We start from the raw sequence: 22519 nt of genomic DNA on the forward strand, positions 1-22519 counted from the left end.
AAGATATTCCCTACTTGCAAGAACCTCTAGTACGGGAAGATGATGTTAGATCAGCACTCTGGTCATTACCAAGTCAGAAGGCTACAGGAATTTGGCAAGCAACAGAAGAAGAATCAGTCAAGGCTCTGACCAAACTATGCCAGCAAATTAGGAGAACAACAAAGCAGCCAATAGATTGGAAGAGGTCAGTCTACATACCCATACCAAAGAAAGGAGACTTAACAGATTGCACAAACCATCGCACAATATCCTTAATTTCACATGCTAGCAAAATAATACTCAGGATCCTCCAACGCAGATTAGAGCCCTACGTGGAAATGGAAACACCAGATGTTCAAGCTGATTTCAGAAAAGGCCAAGGAACAAGAGACATCATTGCCGATGCACAGTGGATAACTGAGAAAGCCAAAGACTCCAAGAAAGAAATCAAAAATATGCTTTATTGACACATATTGACATATTGGCACACAATCGAAAAGCATTCGATTGCGTCGGCCATGTCAAGTTGTGGAATGTCCTTAGGAAAATGGGTGTCCCAGAACATCTCATTGTTCTCATGAGAAACCTATACACAGGACAAGAAGCCACGTCCAGATGGAACATGATGAAACAGACTGGTACCAGATTGGCAAAGGATTAAGACAAGGCTGTCTACTTTCTCCTTATTTATTCAACATATGTTGAACATAGACTGAGAGAAACTGGATTGGAAGAAGATGAGCGTGGTTTTAAAGTTGGAGGAGGAAACATCAATAACTTGTGCTACGCTGATGACACCACTCTGATAGCTGAGAATGTGGATGATCTGTAAGCTCTAGTAGTGAAAGTCAAGAAGCACAGTGAAAAAAATGGGACTATGACTAACTGTAAAGAAGACTAAACTAATGACAATGGGGACAGCAACCAGCCTCAGAATTGATAATGAAGACACTGAAGTGGTGGATAGCTTCTGCCTTTTAGGACTGACCATCAACAGGATGCAGCAATCAAGAAATACGCCATGGACTAGCACTTGATAGGGTTGCAATGAAGGCCTTGGAAAGAATACTTAGATGCCATAACATGTCTATACCTACTAAGATTAGAATGGTTCAGGCACTGGTTTTTCCTGTGAGACTCTATGGATGCGAAAGTTTGACTCTGAAGAAGCAAGATAGAAAAAGTACTGACGCTTTTGAACTTTGGTGCTGGAGAAGACTTTTGAGGATACCATGGACAACCAGGAAAACAAACAAATGGATCATAGAACAAATCAATCCAGAATTTTCACTGGAGGCACAAATGACCAGGCTCAAACTATCATACTTGCGACACATTATGAGAAAACCCAGCTCCCTTGAGAAGTTCATAATGCTGAGAAAGTTGAAGGAAAGAGTAGAAGAGGACGACCAGCAGCAAGGTGGATGGACTCGATTATGACAGCAATGGATGCACCACTGAAAGACCTTAAAGGCGAAGTTGAAGACAGATCATCCTGGAGAGAATCTATCGGTGTGGTCACTAAAAGTCAACACCGAGTTGATGGCACTGAATCAATCACACTTTCATACAGTGTGGCATTATGTCTGAACTGGGTCTAGGTTTAGCAGTTGCCAAAACTGAAAGAATTGAAGGGATGTATGTGTAAGCAGGAGGGAGAGAGAGCAGCATTCAAGTTTTTTGCATTCCCAACTGTGAAACCATGGTTTGGCTACTGAGAAGTGTTACAACTGCACTGGAACAGTTTCTCAATGATCATGGGAAACCATCCCGTATTTGTTGTACTGAAGTTTGATTGAGGATGGCTTTTGAGCAGCCCTTCAGTGGCCAGAATCATGTATTATCTGGCTAAAATTATTGCACTGAAAGTTGTACTGAATTTATTAATACGTACACACAATATAAATATACATTATTAATATATTTTATATATTAATATATAATATATTTTATATATTAATAATATATAACCTATGTTTTGTCCTTTTCCTCTACAATTTTGTTTTTATTCTTTTATTGTAATAATAATAATAATAATAATACGATTAAATAATACAAAAAAATATATATATGAAAAATGCCAACAAGGAAATAATGATCTGCTATTACAAGTCTAGTCCAACTAGAAGAGGTTATTTAAAAAGAATGTACCAAATTTGGAAAGAGAAGCATCCAGACACAGAAATAACAGAACAAAGGCTAGCAGACCAGAGAAGATTCATAATAAGAAATAAAGTATTCACAGGAGTTGAGCTGGAAGAACTGCAAAGAGCAACACAGGCTCAAGATATGGAAGAAGAATTATCACCAATTGAAGAAGTTGCTCAGGCGCAGGTGGAGGAGGTGTTGGAAATCGAGGATGCCACTGTTGCTGAACTGTTTCAGAATCAAAACCAGGCAACCTCCCCTTTGCCTTCACCTCAAAAACCCGAATGCCGTTTAACAGAAAAGCAACAAGAACTAAAGCAAAAAATATCTGAGCACATGAACCAAACAACCACCAGGGTTCAACTTCCAGCTCTAAAAACAGTTGCCAAAAAACAACTTGCTCAGGCATTAAAAGATGTCAATGCTGCACTTGCAGAAATAACAACCAATAATTTGCAAGACACAAACCAACTAATGTACAGTGCAGCAACAATAACAACACAAGAGCTCGGATATAAGATCAGTGGACCTGTCAAAAAAGAAAGCATTACATCACCTAAATGGAGGATTAGATTAGAAAATAAAATCTCTAGGCTTAGATCAGATGCTAGTAAATTGAAAGATATGAAAGACAAGAAGCTGAAGAATGAAAACACCAAACAGTATCTGATCCAAAAATACCACCTAGATTCAAGGAAAATTAGAGAAGTCCTGGAAATAATAAAGCAGCCAATAACAGCAGTGTCAAAGAAGATTAGCAGATATGAAGCCAGAATTACACAACACAGGCAGAATCTCCAATTCCAGTTGAATCAGAGATGTTTCTACCAAAGCATAGAAGGAGAAACTGCAAGAAACATAGAAACACCAAATAAAGTAGAAACAGTGCAATTCTGGGGGAAATTATGGGATAATCCAACAGATTATAATAAAAAAGCAGGCTGGATGAAAGAGGTCAAAAAATGTAACCAACAAATGCAAGATCTAATAATAACACTAGAATTAATAAGTGAAAGAGCAAAGAAAATTAAAAATTGGACTGCGCCAGGCGACGATGAACTGCATGAGTTTTGGCTTAAACACCTAACAAGCCTTCATAAACAACTATCAAAACAGTTCAATCACATTATGAAAGGCGGTGATATTGAACAATGGCTAACAACTGGGAAAACTCATCTCCTAATGAAAGACCCAGCAAAAGGTGCAGTTCCAAGTAATTATAGACCGATAACCTGCCTGCCAACCATGTTAAAATTATTAACTGGAATAACAGCAGATGAAGTGATGCAACACTTATTAACTAAGAAGCAGCTTCCAGTTGAACAGAAAGGAAATTGCCTGAACACCAGAGGCACAAAAGACCAGCTGCTGATTGACAAAATGATTTTAGAAAACTGCAAGAGAAGAAAAACCAATCTAAGTGTTGCATGAATTGACTACAAGAAAGCCTTCGATTCATTGCCTCACACATGGATACTAAAATGTTTAGAAACAACTGGTGTCAGCAAAAACATTCAGATATTTATTTAAAAAGCAATGAGTATGTGGAGTACACAGTCAACAATCAATGGCGAGGCACTTGGACAGGTTAGCATTAGAAGAGGCATTTTCCAAGGGGACTCACTATCCCCTCTGTTGTTTGTAATCGCCATGACCCCACTTTAACAAATACTAAACAAAACAGGCCTCGGATACCAAACATCTAAAACATCAAGTCAAATCAACCATCTGCTGTACATGGACGATCTGAAGTTGTATGGAAAGTCCCAGTCAGAAATCGAATCACTGCTAAATACTGTCCGTATATTCAGTAGCGATATAGCAATGGAGTTTGGACTAGTCAAGTGTGCTGCATTAATAATGAAAAGAGGAAAAATAAGAAAAACAGAAGGAATAGAACTGCCCAATGGAAGCAAGATCAAGAACCTGGAAGAGAAAGAATGTTACAAATACTTGGGCATTCTCCAGGCTGATAACATCGCACACACTGAAGTTAAAAGAAAAATTGGAAGTGAATACATCAGGAGAGTTAGAAAACTCCTCAAGTCCAAACTCAATGGCGGGAACACCATACAAGCCATAAAGACCTGGGCAATACTTGTTATCAGATACACTGCAGGAATAATAGACTGGACCCAGGCAGAGCTAGAGACGCTAGATCGTAAGACCAGGAAAATCATAACCATCAATCATGCTCTGCACCCCCGCAGTGATGTAGATAGGCTCTACCTCCCTCGCAGCTCAGGTGGAAGGGGAATGCTGCAAGTCCATCAAACAGTAGAGGAGGAGAAAAGAGGCCTTGAAGAATATATCAAGGACAGTGAAGAAGATGCACTTAAAATGGTCAAGAACGATAAACTATTCAACACCAATTAAACAAAGCAGGCCTACAAGAAAGAACAAGTCAAGAACCGAGCAGAAAAATGTTGAAATAAGCCCCTGCATGGTCAATATTTGCACAATATAAGTGGAAAATGAGACATCACCAAGACCTGGCAATGGCTTAAGAATGGCAACTTGAAGAAAGAAACAGAGGGTTTAATACTGGCTGCACAAGAACAGGCAGTAAGAACAAATGCAATAAGAGCAAAAGTCAAAAAATCAACAACAAACAGCAAGTGCCGCCTTTGTAAAGAAGCAGATGAAACAGTGGACTACCTGATCAGCTGTTGTAAGAAGATCGCACAGACTGACTACAAACAAAGGCATGACAAGGTAGCAGGAATGATACACTGGAACATCTGCAAAAAATACAAGCTACCTGTAGCCAAGAATTGGTGGGACCATAAAATTGAAAAAGTGGTAGAAAATGAAGATGTAAAAATATTATGGGACTTCCGACTACAAACAGACAAACATCTGCCACACAATACACCAGATATAACTGTAGTGGAGAAGAAAGAAAAACAAGTCAAAATAATCGACATAGCAATACCAGGGGATAGCAGAATAGAAGAAAAAGAAATAGAAAAAATCACCAAATACAAAGATCTACAAATTGAAATTGAAAGGCTGTGGCAGAAAAAGACCAAAATAATCCCAGTGGTAATTGACGCCCTGGGTGCAGTCCCAAAAGACCTTGAAGAGCACCTCAACACCATAGGGGCCACAGAAATCACCATCAGCCAATTACAAAAAGCAGCTTTACTGGGAACAGCCTATATTTTGCGACGATATCTATAATAACCAACAGTATTGATGATAATATTCTGGCATCCCAGGTCCTTGGGAAGGACTCGATGTCTGGATAAAACAAACCAGTCAATAACACCTGTCTGACTGTGTAAACAAGAAATAAATAATAATAATATGATTTCTATACCGCCCTTCCAAAAATGGCTCAGGGCGGTTTACAAAGAGAAATAACAAACAAATAAGATGGCTCCCTGTCCCCAAAGGGCTCACATTCTAAAAAGAAACTTAAGACACATACCAGCAACAGTCACTGGAAGTACTGTGCTGGGGGTTGATAGGGTCAGTTACTCTCCCCCTGCTAAATAAAGAGAATCACCACGGTAAAAGGTGCCTCTTTGTCCAGTTAGCAGGGTTAGCCATCCCAAGCAACCTTATGCCCAAAAATATAGTATTTGGCCCCCACCCTTCTGAAGTGGTCCATGATAGTCCTAGGGGAAACACCCTACCCACCCAGAAATGGCCTCTAGGGCCAGGTGTTTTAGAATGTGTTGGGAGTGGGGGCTACTCTGCCACCCAGACCTGGATGGAGGAAAATGCAGATCCCTCTGCAGCCTCTTCTCCTCTGTCTAGTTGTCCATCTCATGGACCATTTCATCCAAATTCATTTATGGTGTGTGTGTGGGTGGGGAGGGGCAGTGGGGCTGTCACTGATGTTTAAATAGTATTTGCACTTACATTGTATTATAACTGTTCAATATGGATGTGTGTCAGCCAAGTCAGCTCAAGCTAGTTATAACTAAAATCAGAACCTGGTCTTTTGGCTCAGCCTCTCTCTCTCAGTGCAAAACACAACTATATCTCTATTTGCCAGGACGCCAAGTCAGAGCTTCCCCATTTCGACTCCAATATTCCTGTTTCTAGATGGGACTGGAGGACACACTGCCAGGAGGAAGGTGAACTAACTGTAGCACAACATACAAAGCATTCTGTATTCTGTTAGTTGTACAAGTGGTATCCAAGATAAAAAAAGGCATGAGGAAATTTGCTCAAACTATACATATAATGAAAATGTTCCTTCAAAGTCTGGTCTCACTTTCCTCAGACTCCATCATAAATGAAACAAAAAGAAAGCAATTTGCCTGGAGACAGCAGAAGCAAAGGAAAGCATCAACCAGAGGCCCACAGGGAGTTACGCATGCTGCCACCCAGGAGGAATATCATGGTAGGGGGATGCCTCTGTCCATCAGCCAGAGAAGGAACAGTGGCAGGGAGCCTGCTTCCTCTCCCCATAACAGAGAATAACTCTGCTTCAAATGCCAGCTGCTCACGGACAGCAGAAGCAAAGGGAAGCATCTTCTGGCCTTTGCCATTGGCCAGAGGACCTCTGGGAGGCTACATCCCCTTACACCCAGGAAGAACGCTGTGGCAAAGAGACAAAGATACAAAAGGTTTACACGTCTTTAAGGTTTTTCTCCATAAAGAAGCATGGAGGTGTCAGCAAATGTATAGCTTCACGTTGGGGGCAAAGGGGTGGCCTAGAGCAGAGTGTGGTGGGTGGTAGTGTCCAAGGGGGGCCAGGAAGCTATCAGAATTATTTGAAAGGAATTGGGCAAAGGGCTGATTTTTAAGTGATTTTTGAAATTTATGTGTCTTTAAGGTTAGCAATGAGAGTGGATTCATGGTTTGTCACTGAAAATCTTATATGCTACCAAAGAATGTACACTCAAAACACTTCAGAAACAACAAAACCCAGTACCCCATGGGTTAGCAACCCATGGGAGTGGTTGGCACCCTCTTTGCACTAGACCACCACTCACTCTGGGCCACCCCAGCACCCCACAAGTGGCTTTAATGTTTTTCTCCATAGGGAAGAATGGAGGTTTCAGCAGCCCCATAACTGCACTTGGGGGGTGCTGGGGTGGCCCAGAGTAAGGGTGCCAACCACCTCCATGGGTTGCTATCCCATGGGGTACTGGGTTTTGTTGTTTCTGAAGTGTTCTGAGTGTAGATTCTTTGGTAGCATATAAGATTTTCAATGACAAACCATGAATCCACTCTAATTGCTAACCTTAAAGACACATAAACTTCAAAAATCACTTAAAAATCAGCCCTTTACCTAATTCCTTTCAAATAATTCTGATAGCTACCTGGCCCCCCTTGGGCACTACCACCCACCACACTCTGCTCTTGGACACCCCTTTCCCCCCCGACGTGAAGCTATACATTTGCTGACACCTCCATGCTTCTTTATGGAGAAAAACCTTAACGTTGCGTAAACTTCAAAAATCACTTAAAAATCAGCCTTTTGCCCAATTCCTTTCAAATAATTCTGATAGCTTCCTTGCCCACCTTGGGAACTACCACCCACAACACTCCATTCTAGGACACCCCTTCTCCCCGACGTGAAGCTATACATTTGCTGCAATCCTCATTATTCTCTATGAGGAATTCCAAAATAATTTTAAAATTCACCAATAATCAGAGGAGTGTCCGATTGCCTTGGAACTTTGTGGATAGTAGGCACCCCTGGTTGTCTACCACCTAACCCATGTTTGTGCCCCTTGGTGCTTCACAATAGGGGATATGGGCTGGTTCAGATCCTATTATACCCTATGAGAAAAATAATTAAAAATATTTCAAATATTCATAAAAAATCATAGGGGTGTCTGATTGCTTCGGGGTTTGCATGGTTGTTGGCACCCATGGGTGCTCCACAATAAGGAATAATGGGCTGGTTGGAGTCCCATTATATCCTATGAGAAAAAAATAGAAATAATTTTCAAAAATTCATAAAAAATCGTACGAGTGTCTGATTGCTTTGGGGTTTGGGTGGCCGGTACCCCTGGGTGCCAGCTACTATCCTACCAATTTTTGGGTGTCTGAACCGGTTTGAATTCAAACCAAACCAGGGGGAGGTTCGAGCAAAACCAAACCCAAACCACCCCCTTCTGGTTCGAACCTGGTTCGAATTCGAACTGAACCGGGCAAACCGGTTTTGTGCACATCCCTAGTCAGAAATATATTCTTGAAAGTAATGCAGACTAAGGGACATGTCAGCCACCACCCAAACAAATTCAGTTCTATCTTCACACTATAAGGTAGTTATAACACAATGAGGCTCTTCACGGGATTAGTGTGAAGAGCCATAAGAGGGTGTGCGGGGAGAGTGGGTTTGATTCGCTCTCCCCGCAGATGATCACTAGCCCGTTGCTGGGGCGTGGATCACCCACCCATATGAGCAGCAGCTTTGCTTGGGCGCTCCTGCGCCCAGCCACTGGGGGTCAGGCGAAGGGAAACACCGCCAGCAGTGCCCCACCCCCGAGAGCCCCAATAATGCACGGTGCAAGTGCACAGTGCATTCCTGGGGTCCCCCTTCCCTCTCCCTGAGTGTGTCCCCCAGGGCTGCAAGTAGCCGCGGCAGACACACAACAAAAAAAATGGGGTTAGTGGAGCGCTCGCTCTGCTAACTTTGTTTTAAGGACGAGGGCATTTAGGTGGGCTTGCTGCCGGGAACTGCACAGCTCCCGTTGCTGTACATGAGTAGCAGCTCGGCTCCCTTAGCCTGGTTTCTGCTGCTTGTGTGAATTGCCTCATTGTGTCCAATGATTATAAAATCATTGCTGTATAATCATTGCATGATTATAAAAATATCGTTTCATTTGCTACAGTGGAGGAGTATCTGAGATCTGAGATCTCTTTGCAAGACGGAAGTAACAGAATAAATAAAAGAATGAAGATTGGACCCTAGATTATTCATAGTGACTATGCAAAGTTCAATCAAATTGTCATCACAGTGTGGGTTTGAAAACAAGGAGTTCGGTAAGCCATATTAGCCATAATCTAGAAGTTTTGAATGCAAATTAGGAGTAGCAATATTCATCTAATGGTCATACTGGTCAAATAAACCAATTACTGAATATTCAGCCTCAATGCAAATTAGGGACATTCATCTCCATGAGGCAATCCCCATCTATCGTAAGCCAGTCACATTTGATACAGTCCACTGAACAGAGCTGATAAACTCACGGGGTGTCCAGATCAAACACTGAAGACAAACTACACTCAGCTGGCATTCAGATCAGAGAGTAAATGTCTATAAGAACTCACTACTAACAAGGTTAACATCATTAGTATATTATGGATGAACAATATATTTGACATTTCAAATTGTTCACTTGCAAAAACAAATGGTATAGTTTTAGAATATGCTGCATGAAATTCTACCACTGTTCCCAGGAGATGTGCACTCAAACCTGGTCTACACATGTAACAAAATGAGATGTAGAATCCTGATGTGATAAGAGTGTATGAGAGCACTCTGGACTGCAGATGGGTGATTTCTGAATGCTTCTCCATGTAAAAACTTTATAGGAATAAAAACATGTAAGAGCGTAGCTCAACCTGCTTGTTTCTTTGCTTGTTATTTAACTTGCAGAACTTTTAAAAAAATGTAGAGGAGCATACAAAATATGATTTCTCTCTCTCCATACCTGCTGTCTGTAATGGTGCAATCCAAAATTCTATTACCTCAGGTCTCTGCCACTTCTTGCCACTTGATTCTGCTGTAAGTATAGACCCAGCCTCATTCTCCCGAAAGCACAAGTCTTTTTGCCCTTCTGCTTTTCTATAAGGCCACCCATTATTACCTCACACTTGCTACGAAGACCTGTCTCCTGAAGCCGTGACCAAATGCTCTGGATTCTTCCTGCATGTTCTGGGTGACTGTTTGTGTTTCCACAGGTACATTGGTGTTTTAGCATCAAAGTGTCATACACAAGGCCTGCAATAAAGGATGCAAAAATCACTTTAATCACACAGGTGTTATATGTGTGGAAAAATATTATTTGAAACAGAAGAACTATTTCTATTGAATTCAGTCCTCATTTTATGCATACACATAATGCACGGCATGTTTATTTATTTTTTAAAAGGACATCCTAAAAACCTGGATTGCTGCAAGAAGGATGGCCAGGTTCTAAAAAAATACATACAACTTTCCATTTCCCTCCTCAATTATCACAATGTCTCTAATATTTAAATATGGAGGGCCTGTTCTATGCCAATGGAAAGTTTAAAAACACATTTAAAAAGTAAAATTAAAAGAAAGACTATGAAGTTAAGATTCAAAATACCTGAACAAACACCGATATAAAATAATTCTCTGCCTCAAACACACTTATTGGAATGAAATCCAATGTGGTTCAAAAAAAATTATTCCCATGTGTGCTAGACTATATACAATTAGCATAACAAGCGAAATGTATCCTAGGCTTATTTTTGCTTTGTTTGTTTTTTTAATTTAAAAACACAGAGAATAAGAGAGAACATCTCTTTTATACACATGATCTCATAAAACAAGATGGGTCTTACTACTGTTACACTTAGTAACTGGCCAAGGAGCTGCACAATAAGACCTTGGCGTGTTGGACCCAACGAGGCTGCTGTGCGCATGAAAGGCAGCCCTGGGGGTGTTGCAGAGGTGCGTGGTTCTGCAATGACTTGCAACAATGGAAAGAGCCCACCACAAGTGTCTGCATCCACAACATCCCCAGGACTGTATTTCATGCAAGCAGCAGCATGAAATGCTTGCATGCTGCAAGTCGGACACACCAAACTCACATTAGCTTACATTAAAACACAACACACGCTTTACAATAACCCTAACCCCAGCATAGCATCCTTCCAGTGGCTGTTTCTGGTATCTGCCTTATGTTTCTTTTTAGACTGTGATCCCTTTGGGGACAATCTTATATTTATATATTATTTATTTTTCTATATTAACCTCTTTGAGAACTTGGTTGAAGAGTGATATATAAATATAAATATAAATATAAATATAAATATAAATATAAATATAAATATAAATATAAATATATATATATATATATATATATATATATATATATATATTAGTAGTAGTAGTAGTAGTAGTAGTACTAAGAACAGATTTTTAAAAAGCAGGAGAAAACAATAGAAACTGCTCAACATAAGTACCAGGAAAACAACTTAAAGGAAGAATACCCCACAAAATAACAAAGTTTTGAATTCTTTTAAAGCTTTTTAATTTTTTTAAAGGGGGATTCTTTGGATTTTCCCCATAGAAAGAGAGTTCCATAACCTTGGGCTAGTGCTGAGAAGGCCCTGGTCTTTGTACGCACCAAATGTATCTTAACTAGTAGCAGGCCAAAAATCAGGACCTCAGTGGCAGATCCCATCACATGGACAGGTTGATCTTGGGGAAGGTGGCCCTTAAGTCCCAATAGTAAAAGGCCTTAAAAGTTCAACCCAGTTTGAAGCAGAATGGGTGAAATGTACTCACTTTGCCCCTATGTGTCATTAGCAACTTTAGGGCAACTTTTCCTAAAGAAAGCATGCCTTGACCTCCAAAGCTGCTACCAAAATAGTTGGTGCATTTAGAAGCCTAAACAATTTAGCAAACCGATGGTGACATTTCACACAGTGAAAACAGTTTTGCACGTTACCTGTTGTGAACTGTGGCTTGCAAGGTGGCTCCTGTACAGACATGGGAAAGTTAGCAGAAGCAGGTGAAGACTGGGCACGAGAAAGTGGTCGATGCCCTCCAAAGGATACTGAGATGCCAGCAGCTTCCATGGATGCCTGGTAGTTCCTCAGCTGATGAATGCGTTGCTGCTCCAGTAAAAGGGCTTGCTGTTAGGATGGATTGATCAATGAATTTCATAGCTTTGGGTTTGGAGTTATTACTTGCTTTGTGATAATGAAAACAGAAACAGTAACTGCATTCTGTTTTAGCCAATATGTCCTCCAGCATAAATTAAAATTCATCGCAGGTAAACTAAAATTAGAACTTTTAGTAGTATTCCTCATTAAGAAAAATTTACTCTAATAAATAGCTCTGATGGCCATAATATACCGTATTTTATGGACTATAAGACGTACTTTTTTCCTCGAAAAATATCCACCAAAATTCAGGTGCGTCTTATACTCGTAATTGCGTCTTATACTCGTAAGCCTGCCCAACAGGTTCGAGGAGGGGGGGCTATCCCCTGGCAAAGCCTGTACCGATGCTAAAGGAGAGGGTTGGGGGCGACCCTCAGTTAACCGTGCCGCCTGGGGACTGCCGCTCCAGCTCACCCTCCACCGCTTGGGCCGTGGACTCCTCCTCCTCCCGATCGTGCATGTTTTACATCACCACCAGCAACACCATTGTTATCAGCTCTCCCTCCTGTTTTACTTTCTGCAAACATGTTCAGCTGAAGAAAGTGCAAAGAAGCAGGAGAGCCGAAGTGGTGGCCGCTCCCTCCTCTGGAAGTTCATATGACCCCTGCCCGCCCACCCCAAGTAAGTGCATTCTGGTGAGGAGAAGGAAAGCTCGAAAACGGAAGAGGGATTTTTTTTTTAATAGGGTCAGAAGCGAGGTTGAAGAGAAAACAAGGAGTGGAGTAGGAGCAATTGAAAGAGGACTTATCTGAGGCAAGAAGAAAGGAGAACAAACTGAAGCAAGGCTGAGAGTCCTTTCCTGGAGCTAGCAGGACTTTTCGGTACAGTTTTGATAATAGTTTAATATGTTAAAACTCTGAAAAACTGGATTAAAATTAAGGTGCGTCTTATAGTCCGTAGCGTCTTATAGTCCATAAAATACGGTATATATATTTTTGGAGCAGCCTTTGTTAAAGAGGAGGTTGACAAAATTTCTGCCTTAGAGTATCCAGGTTGTAATTACTACTGGATTTCTTACACTTACAAATCATAAGGCAACTGGGAACACAAGATACCAGTACACATGTCATAGATAAAGGCCCAATGAATTCTGAAAAAATGGAAGTTTCTAGGCCAAGTTTGTCCAACGATAAATGTCTGAGGACTAGTCTTAAACTAGTGAGTCATAACGACAATGGGGGATGCACCACCAGTAGGGGTGTGCAAGAACCGTTCAATATCAAAATGATTTGCATCGAACCTGGCTGCCGGTCTGGTCTGCAACAGAACCAGACCAAGCCCAGTTTGATGTGAACCAGTTCAATATTGAAGGGGAGCAGGCCGGAAGTGGGAAAGGTTGCTTAAGGTTGCAGGGGAGTTGCATCAGTTGCAGGGGAGTAACAGCAGGAGAGAGGGCATACCCTCAACTCCTGCCTGTGGCTTCCAGCGGCATCTGGTGGGTCACTGTGCGAAGCAGGATGCTGGACTAGATGGGCTGTAGGCCTGATCCAGCAGGGCTGTTCTTATGTTCTTACTGGCTCACCACCCCTCAGTAAAGCCCAATTGCTGGTCTGGTCGCTTTTTAAACAGGCTGCCCACATGGCGATTGTGCGTTTCTGGCTTCTGTGGCTATCTGCGTGGTTTCTGCACACACAAATGGCCTCCACGCATCCACAGAGGCCAGGACTATGCGGGCGGCCTGTTTAAAAATTGATCCAGCCGGCAATTGGGCTGTATGGGGGGGGGGGAGAGCAGGTAAGAACCTTAAACAAGCTTTCTCATCACAGACCCCCTTCAGTGGATCCCCCAAGCTCTTTACTTGTATCCTCACTGGAATATCCTTTACAACTATTGCCGCCCAAAGTGCCAAATCAATTAGAGTGAACAGAGCGGGTTAGCCAAGCCATTTCAGCAGAATGCAGTTTGGTTTGAATTCGATTCAAATTTGAACTGAACTACCGTTTTGAATTCGTGCACATCCCTAATCACCAGCATCTACCAAGATTTGGGAGAGGGAGAAAGAGAAGGAACAGGATAGGAAAGAGGGACAAAAGAGGAAGAGTGGCAGAGAAGTATAAGAGAGTTACAGATCTAACTAGGTAGACAAAATAAGTAAAAATATATGAGGTGGTGATGCAAGGGCAAAGAACAGTGGAATGAAGTAAAGTACAGAACTGTGGTTAGTAGATTACTGCTTCTGTTCAACACTGCTATGCAAAAGCTCCCTCGGTTTTAAATATTCATTCAAGAGCATATCACCTTTTATGTATTCTGTCTCTAACTATAAAATAGACTCAAGCCTGCATATCTACAATAACCAACATATATAAAAGCCTACAGACAATATTAATTAAGTAATAAAGACCTGTGCTGATATTTGATCATAATACACTGAATTGAATTGAGTAAAAAAGACCATGCTACGCATTGCTTTACCTGTCTGAATAGCAGCTCCTGCTCAGCTTGCCGCTGCCCTGGTTCTAGTTCTTGTTGCAAGTCTCCATCTTCATCACTTTCAACAGGTTCTTGCTTCACTTGGACCATATTGGTCAACCCATGAATGTCCTTTTGGTTTGATATTCTGTCAATATATGGGTCTTCTAAGAATGTCTGTTGTTCTCGTAATTCTTCTTCAGTCTCTTCAGGATGACTTTCATGCTGGCGGGAAGACTCATTTGATTTTGGTATCATCTGAAAATATTTACCAAAACTTACTACTAAAAATGAGACTCAGTTCAAAACAAACTGTCTTATCAAATAAACTACTACTACAATATTGATAAACTGTTTTCAATCACAGTACTCAATGTGGTTTACATAGAGAAATAAATAATAAAACACCTCTTCATATTGTGAAAAATGGAAGATTTTTTTCCTCACAACTTATCCTTGGTTGAATTATTTTAATAAACTATGAAACCCTAAATTTATTTTAACAAACTATGAATCTCATATAACATTTTAAATGAAATTTTATTATAGTTTTATTTTGCTTAGGAATTTTTGAGGTGTTTAGACTCTTTGGTGTGTAATGAATCCTTATAGGGATTCATTATGAGGAAAGGTTATTAGACATCAAAGTGCCTAAACGCTTGAAAAAAATCCTAGAACATAAAATGAGTAGTACCCCACTGCCTTGCGGGTGGGAGTGGGGTGTAGTTGGCACATAGCAGTTGACAGTTGGCACTGTCGAAAAGACAGTCAAGATGAATAGAAAAGATTAAGGTATGTAATGAATCCTTATAGGGATTCATTGAGAGAAAGTTATTATACACCAAAGAATCCAAACACTTGAAAAATAGTGTCCACACATTTTGCTCCATAACGCCACTTCTACAAGGGCTAGAGCTTAGCTTTTTTTAAAAAATTGAAAGCTGGGAATCTGGGGGAATTAATAGGCAGGATCCGAGTCTCAAATCGATTCAAATCAAATCAGAGCGATTCTATTTGTACCTGAATCTAACCAATGGACCACAGGGGTGATTTGTTTTGTCTCCAAATAACCCGAATCAGCTAGATTCAGGTACAAATCAATTTGTAACCAAATCAGTTTGCACATCCCTAAAATGATAAAATCACTTAACCCACAATCCTGAACCTGTTGAGTTCAGGATATTTAAGAAAGGGGGAAATGTTCGAATTAGGGCAGATACACAGTAAATATCAGTAGTTCCTTGAATGCTACCACCAGTTACTGCATATAAACATAACATGTCACAATGTATAGATTTCTTAATACAGTACTGAATCATATAAACCTCACTAGTCGCATCCAGAACAGCTTTCAAATGCTGCCAATCAAGAATGCATGCAAATTCAGTTCCAAAGAACAATTTCACAATCAATAATTCTGGTTCTATCTATCTATCTATCTATCTATCTATCTATCTATCCATCCATCCATCCAAGACAGCAATAGAAATACTTGTTCTGATCTTTCTTTGATCTAAAGCATATTCATAAGGCCATGAGACATCACATACAACAGCAGAACATACCATAGATAAAACATATTATTTAGATATAGCTATAGATATATTTACATTTATATCCCACTTTTCCTCCGAGGAGCTCAGAGTGGTGTCCATTGTTATGTTTATCCTCACAACAACCCTGTGAGGTAGGTTAGGCTGAGAGATACATAACTGACCAGAGTCACCCAGTGAGTGTCATAGTTGAATGGGGATCCGAACCCGGGTCTTCTCAGTCCTAGTCCAACACTCTAACCACTACACTATGCTGGTACAACCAGATACAACAAAATATCTGGTACAACCAGATGCAGCAGAATAGGGACATGCGGAATGTATCAATATTGAAATGTTTTGACAAAATGGGCCATTTTGAGTTTTAAATAAAGGGCCTGTTTCGAGCTCAGAGCAGAAACCCCCCATTTCGATCAAAACGTTTCAATGTTTTGAGTGTCATTTTGAAGGCCTGTTTTTCCTTTGCTGATTGGTTTTCTGACACAGGCTTCCAAATGGCTTGCCATCTCCTTGCTTCTGGGTTGGCTTGTCATCATATAAATCAAGTGTTGTCATGGGCAACTGTGGCTCCACTGGCTGGGGGGAAGAAGAATTGGGGCAGGGGGGGAACACAAAAGGAGGAGATTTCAAAATGTATTCAAATGAACTGGGAGGCAGTGACAGCCCTTATACTGTGTCTTTCTTGAGGAGGATACATCAGGAGAGGGGGGAGGAAAGGTTTGATTTTGTGGTTTTCTTTTCTCATCACTGAGTATAATATGCTGTGCTACTGCTGCTATAACTATCTGGTTTTGCTGGATCTCAGATTGTCAAAGGCAGAACTTGGGTGCCCGCCACCCTTGAGTTGTTGTTTGTTTGGTGACTGCTGTCTGGCCTTGAGACAAACTTGTACTTCACTCACTGCTCTGCAATCTGAACTGCAAGGTGTGCTCATCAAAATGTGGCTGGAGTTGTTCTAATTGAGCTTATGGCTATGCTTGTTGCTAAGTAAGGGTGCTGCTGTGGCAGATGTTGCAATGCTAGAAAGTAACATAAAGGAGTCATAACTGAGTGTGAGAAAGCAACTTGTGCCAAGGGTGTTACTGCAGCACAGGCACTGTGGCTGGCAGTGGATTATTCTGGGTCTGTGATTCTTTTTTCATCATGTTCGGACTGTGTTTGAAATGTGTGTTCTGTGTTGGGAGGAACAGATTTCCTTGATTCACTGCTTCTGCAGTGTTTTTCAAGACAGGGTTGCAAAATGCATTGCAAATTGCAATGCAAAGCTTGTGTGCATGTACTCTATGAGTGCAGCTTGTTCTGGCCATAGGGAACAATGGAGAAGCTCGAAACACCCCATCGTTCCCCATGGGTGTCCCCAACCCACAAAAGAAATGAGGAAGGTGGCAATTTTAAACAAAATCTTAACCTTTTCCCCAAACCCCTGTAGGATCCTGAACAGCCCAGCTTCTGGGATTACCCAGCCCACTCAGGCACCTAGGAAAGTGGTGGTGGGACAGTTTCAAAACCAAACCTCAGTCAGTTTCAAAACCAAACTTTAGCCAGTAACAGGAAGGGGTGAAGGTCTGAGAATGTCAGAGATCCACAATGACAGGACCTGAGTACAGTTTGGAGGAGTGTGCAGTAGTAATCATTGTAACACCCGCTTTAAAACGCTTCTCCCGAAGCTAGCCTCGGCCACAGAATGTAAGTCTATGGCATAGTGTTTGATGAATGTTAACTCTGTGGACCATGTTGCTGTTTTGCAAATGTCCTTAAAAGTTATGTCAGATAAGTATGCAGCAGATGAAGCATAGGCACAAGTGGAGTGAACCTTGATAGCTTTTGGAGGATCCATGTTCTGTGATCTATGAGTCAGTACAATTAGTTCCACTAACCAGTGGGACATTCTCTGTCTAGAAATGCAGGAACCCTTAGCTGAGCCTTTGTAAGCGACAAAAAGGCGTTTGGTGGTCCTGAAACCTTTGTATGATCTAGGTAGTATAGCAAGGCTCGCTGCACATCTAGAGAGTGCATAGCTCGCTCCAAAGGTATGGAAGGATCCTTGAAGAATGTTGGAAGGTTGATATTTTGGTTAAGGTGAAAATCTGATACTATCAAATTAGTGACTTTGAAGACTGCCCTCCTTATAGCCATAACAATGGCTAAACTAGTTAGTGAACTAACAGCTTATATACAGCTTATAGATTTACTTTTTACCAGAATTTATCCTGACAAAGTGCTGATGCGTATGGATCCCAACTTGGAGGAGATCTAATACATATGATGTCTGAGAACATAACTTGTTTTGGTCTTTTGATGTTATAAGCCAGTTGTCCAAATACAGGAAGACTGTAATGCCCTGCGTTCTCAGGTGAGCCACCACCGCTTCCATGCATTTGGTAAATACTCTGGGGGCAGAAGAAAGGCCGAAGGGTAATACCTTGTATTGGTATACTTGATCTCCCACAGTGCATCTTAGATATTTTCTGTGTGCCTTCCTGATGCCAATGTGAAAATAGGCATCTTTTAGATCCAGTGTAGCAAGCCAGTTTTCTTGATAAAGAAGAGGTAAGATTTCCTGCAACGCTATCATCTGGAATTTTTTCACATAGACAAATCTGTTTAAGTCGCGAAGATCCATAATCGGTCGGATTCCGCCTCCCCTCTTTGGTATATGAAAATACCGGTAGTAAAAACCCTCTTGTCTGTGCACCCATCAGACAGGGGTAATTGCACCCTTTGTTACGGTAGTAGCTCCTTCACCTCTTCCCTCAACGAAGAGGTTGGTTGAGTGACTCTCATCCTGAAGAATCCCAGAATCACCTTGAACTCTATGGTGTACCCCATGGAAACTATCTTGAGGACCCAGCAGTCCGATGTTATGGAGTGCCATGCAGGGGCATAATGTGCAAGCTTGACAGAGATGGTCGCTGACAGTAATGATGGGGTCGCAAACCTAGAGGAGTTGGTTGCATGCCATGATGGTATCGCCCCTGCTGGAGGTGTTGAGGAGGATCAGGTCAGGAGATGAAGGTGGGAAATTGCAAACCTTAAAGATGCTTCTGAGGCTCTGCTTCCTTGGCACGTTGTACTTGGTTGTTGTTATTCTTGTTCTGGTAGGGACGTCTGTTGTAAAGGTGATATTGTTTCCTGAAGTCCCTCCTGTCGTTGTCTAAATGTTGGCCTCTGTTTAGAATACGACTTGTATCTTGAAGTGTAGGTAGATGAAAAAGAAGAAGCTGTAAAGGTCTTTGTCATGAATTTCAATTTCTCCATGGTGGAGTCTGTTTCCTCACTGAAGAGGCCTCTTCCATCTAACATCAGACCTTCTATTGTCTCCATATCATTCTGTAATGAGGAAGAGTGAAACCAGGCATGTTGTCTTATCAACACAGCAGTTGTCATAGAACTAGACTCAGTTTCGGCTAGATGTTTTGCTGTGCTGAGTTGATGGAGTGTGAGTGCCGAATATTTAGTCATGGTCTCTTTGAATCACTTTTTAAAACCTTCTGGTGATAATGTGTCCAAATCCTGTTGAAGGTCTTCCCACAGGCAGTGATTATATTTGGAAATGCAGGCTGAGTACTTTGCTATCTTGATGGACAGGCAGGTCGTGGAGTATATGTTCCTGCCCATGAGGTCTAATGTTCTTCTCAGGTGTAGTGTGATGTCTTCCCAACTTCTTGGATGTTGTGCAGTTGATGACTAGCAAATTTGGAGCCAGATGCTTCAGAAGGTAAGTATTTTCTGAGTCTTAGATATGATACAAACTCTCTAATCTCTTAGAGGTGGGAGTGGAAATGTGTATTGCGCTGCCCTGGAGACCACAGGAAGTATCGGTAAAGCCACCAGTTGTGTGGATTGTGGTTTTACCATGAAATTATAGACAGGGTCGTCAGTGGTTGCCATCTGAGACTTTAAACACAGGCACAAGACATCAGCCATCTCTTTTATTTGTAAATGATAAGCTTTCATTTCTTCTGTAGGAGACACATGAGTAACAGATGGAACATCAATAGGAAGGTCTGCTAGGCTGTCTGGGTCATCAGCATCAGACTCAAAATCCGATGAGCCATGGTGTTCAGAGGAAGACTGTGCAGGTGACGTAGGGATTAGCGCCTATGTCTCAGTCAAAGCTGTTGACAGACTTGGCTTTTGTGATTGAGTTTGTGTCTCTGCAGTGGATGTTTTTGGTTTAGGGTCACAGACCACCATCCGGGCAGTAGAAGATACCATCAAGTGTGAAGGCGGTGGAGTATGTGTTTGAGTTTATTATCCCTCATATGCCCTGCTGAAGTGCTCCCTTGGGAGAAACCTGGAGGCTTAGGGCTCTTGAAAGTCTCTGAAGTCGAAGAGGATGCTGAAGGCTTAGACTGTTTTGATGGAGCAGTCCAACCAATGAGGTTGACCTTGATGTTGATGAGAGGGGGTCTCCTGGCATTGAGAGGCTCAATATATAATCGTAGATCAAAGCATGAATCCTAAGAGCCCGATTCATTCTCATTTATTTCGAGAAAGACAAATAGATCTTGCATGAAGTGACGTTATACCCTTCGCCCAAACAAAGAAGGCATAAGTCATGGAGCTCTTTCGAGGGGAGTTTTGCGTTGCAGCCCTCACACTTCTTAAAGGTTTTTTTCTCTTCAGCCATAGTCCATTTCCATAAACAGTAGCACCATTGTCGTAGTCAAGCTGTTCCATAGCCAATAACCGAAAAGACAATCTTTTTTTTTTTTTTTTAGATCATTGTGAACTCTCAGAAAGGAACTAATCTGAATGAGGAGCGATAGCACAAGGTCTGTTCACAATGGCGGTCAGAAAAGAACTGAGGAACATGGCATCTGGCCCGCCTTAAATAGCACCATGCTGGAGGCGTGGAGCAGATGTGAGAAGCTATGGCATTTCCATCATGAGGATCCTGCACAGGCACAGGCACAGTACCCATTCTTATGGATCTCAATGGATCACGATCCAGATCCTCTGGGCTTGACTACTGTAATGGTGCTACATAGTCCAGAAACTACAATTAGTACAGAATGTGGCAGCCAGTCTGGTCTCTGGGACAACTCAAAGGGATCACATAACATTGATTTTTAAAGAACTGGACTGGCTGCTGATATGTTTCTGAACAAAATACAAAGTGCTGGTTATTATCTATAAAATGGCAAATGAGGTTCAATGTAGTCAAGTGTGAAGTGATGCACATTGGGACGAAAAACCCCAACTAAGTATACGTTGATGGGATCTGAGCTGTCAGTGACTGACCAGGAGACGGAACTTGGGGTCATGGTGGACAGCTCGTTGAAAGTGTCGACTCAATGTGCAGCAGCTGTGAAAAAGGCCAATTCCATGCCAGGGATCATTAGGAATGGGACTGAAAATAGAACTGCTAATATTATAATGCCCTTATACAAAACTATGGTGTGGCCAAACCTGGAGTACTGAGTATAATTCTGGTCACCACATCTAAAAAAGGACATTGTAGAACTGGAAAAGGTGCAGAAGAGGACAACCAAGATGATCAGGGGCCTAGAGCATCTCTCTTATGAGGCAAGGCTACAACACCTGGGGCTATTTAGTTTAGAAAAAAGATGACTGTGGGGAGACATGATAAAGGTCTATAAAGTCATTCATGGAGTGGAGAAAGTGGATAGAAAGAAATTCTTCTCCCTCTCACATAACACTAGAACCAGGAGTCATCCCATGAAATTGATTGCCGGGAAATTTAGGACCAGCAAATGGAGGTACTTTTTCACACAAAGCATACTCAACTTTTGGAATTCTCTGCCACAAGATGTGGTGACAGCCAACAACCTAGGGGTTTGGATAACTTCATGGAGGAGACGTCTACTAATCGGAGGGCTATAATCCACCTCCAGCCTCAAAGGCAGGATGCCTCTGAGTACCAGTTATAGGGGAGTAACAGCAGGAGTGAGAGCACACCCTCAACTCCTACCTGTAGACTTCCAGCGGCATCTGGTGGGCCACTGTGTGAAACATGATGCTGGACTAGATGGGCCCTGAGCCTGATCCAGCAGGGCTGTACTTATTTATTTATATTATTTATTTATTCGATTTTTATATCGCCCTTCCGAAATGGCTCAGGGTGGTTCTTTATGTTCTTTAAGTCCTCAATGCCTCAGGTCCAGGGTACTTAAGAGAGCATCTTATTTGTCATGAACCCTGCCGCCTATTAAGATCATCTGGAGAGATCTGGTTATGGTTGCTGCTGGCTCGCTTAGTGGTGACTCAGGACAAGGCCTTCTCTGTGGCTGCCCCAGGGCTTTAGAATATGCTCCCTGCATCTCTTTCTCTGCTTTTAGGAAGACCCTCAAGAAGCAGCTGTTTTCTCAGGTGCTTAGTTTAAATTAACTGAAATTAATTTTAAACTGTTCAGAAGGTTTTTATCTTATGAGATTGTTCTTATTTATCTTGTGAAATGTTAACTGTTTTTACTGTTTTATATTTGTTTTGTTTTAACTCTGTACATTGCCTACAGATGCACATATCAGGTGGTATTAAATTATGATAAATAAATATGATAAATAAATGAAGCAATTTAAAAATACATAAAAACAAAACAAAATGTATCTAATATTTTTAAAAGGACA

At 41.5% G+C, this 22519-nt stretch overlaps 1 protein-coding gene across 8 annotated transcripts in view; it reads right to left on the minus strand.

Moving 5' to 3' along the window:
• The window catches only part of HDAC4 (histone deacetylase 4), a 321662-nt gene that overhangs the window by 69372 nt on the left and 229771 nt on the right, over positions 1–22519 (minus strand). For all 8 annotated transcript variants that reach the window (XM_053283223.1, XM_053283225.1, XM_053283224.1 and 5 more), the window contains 3 exons: positions 14377–14631; positions 11745–11931; positions 9909–10042 (listed from right to left, as the gene is read on the minus strand). In XM_053283223.1, the coding sequence (XP_053139198.1) occupies positions 9909–10042; positions 11745–11931; positions 14377–14631 (576 nt within the window). The remainder of the gene's footprint in view (positions 1–9908; positions 10043–11744; positions 11932–14376; positions 14632–22519) is intronic.

Source organism: Hemicordylus capensis, chromosome 1 (genome assembly GCF_027244095.1).
Source record: "Hemicordylus capensis ecotype Gifberg chromosome 1, rHemCap1.1.pri, whole genome shotgun sequence".
In the NCBI taxonomy this organism is placed as follows: domain Eukaryota; kingdom Metazoa; phylum Chordata; class Lepidosauria; order Squamata; family Cordylidae; genus Hemicordylus; species Hemicordylus capensis.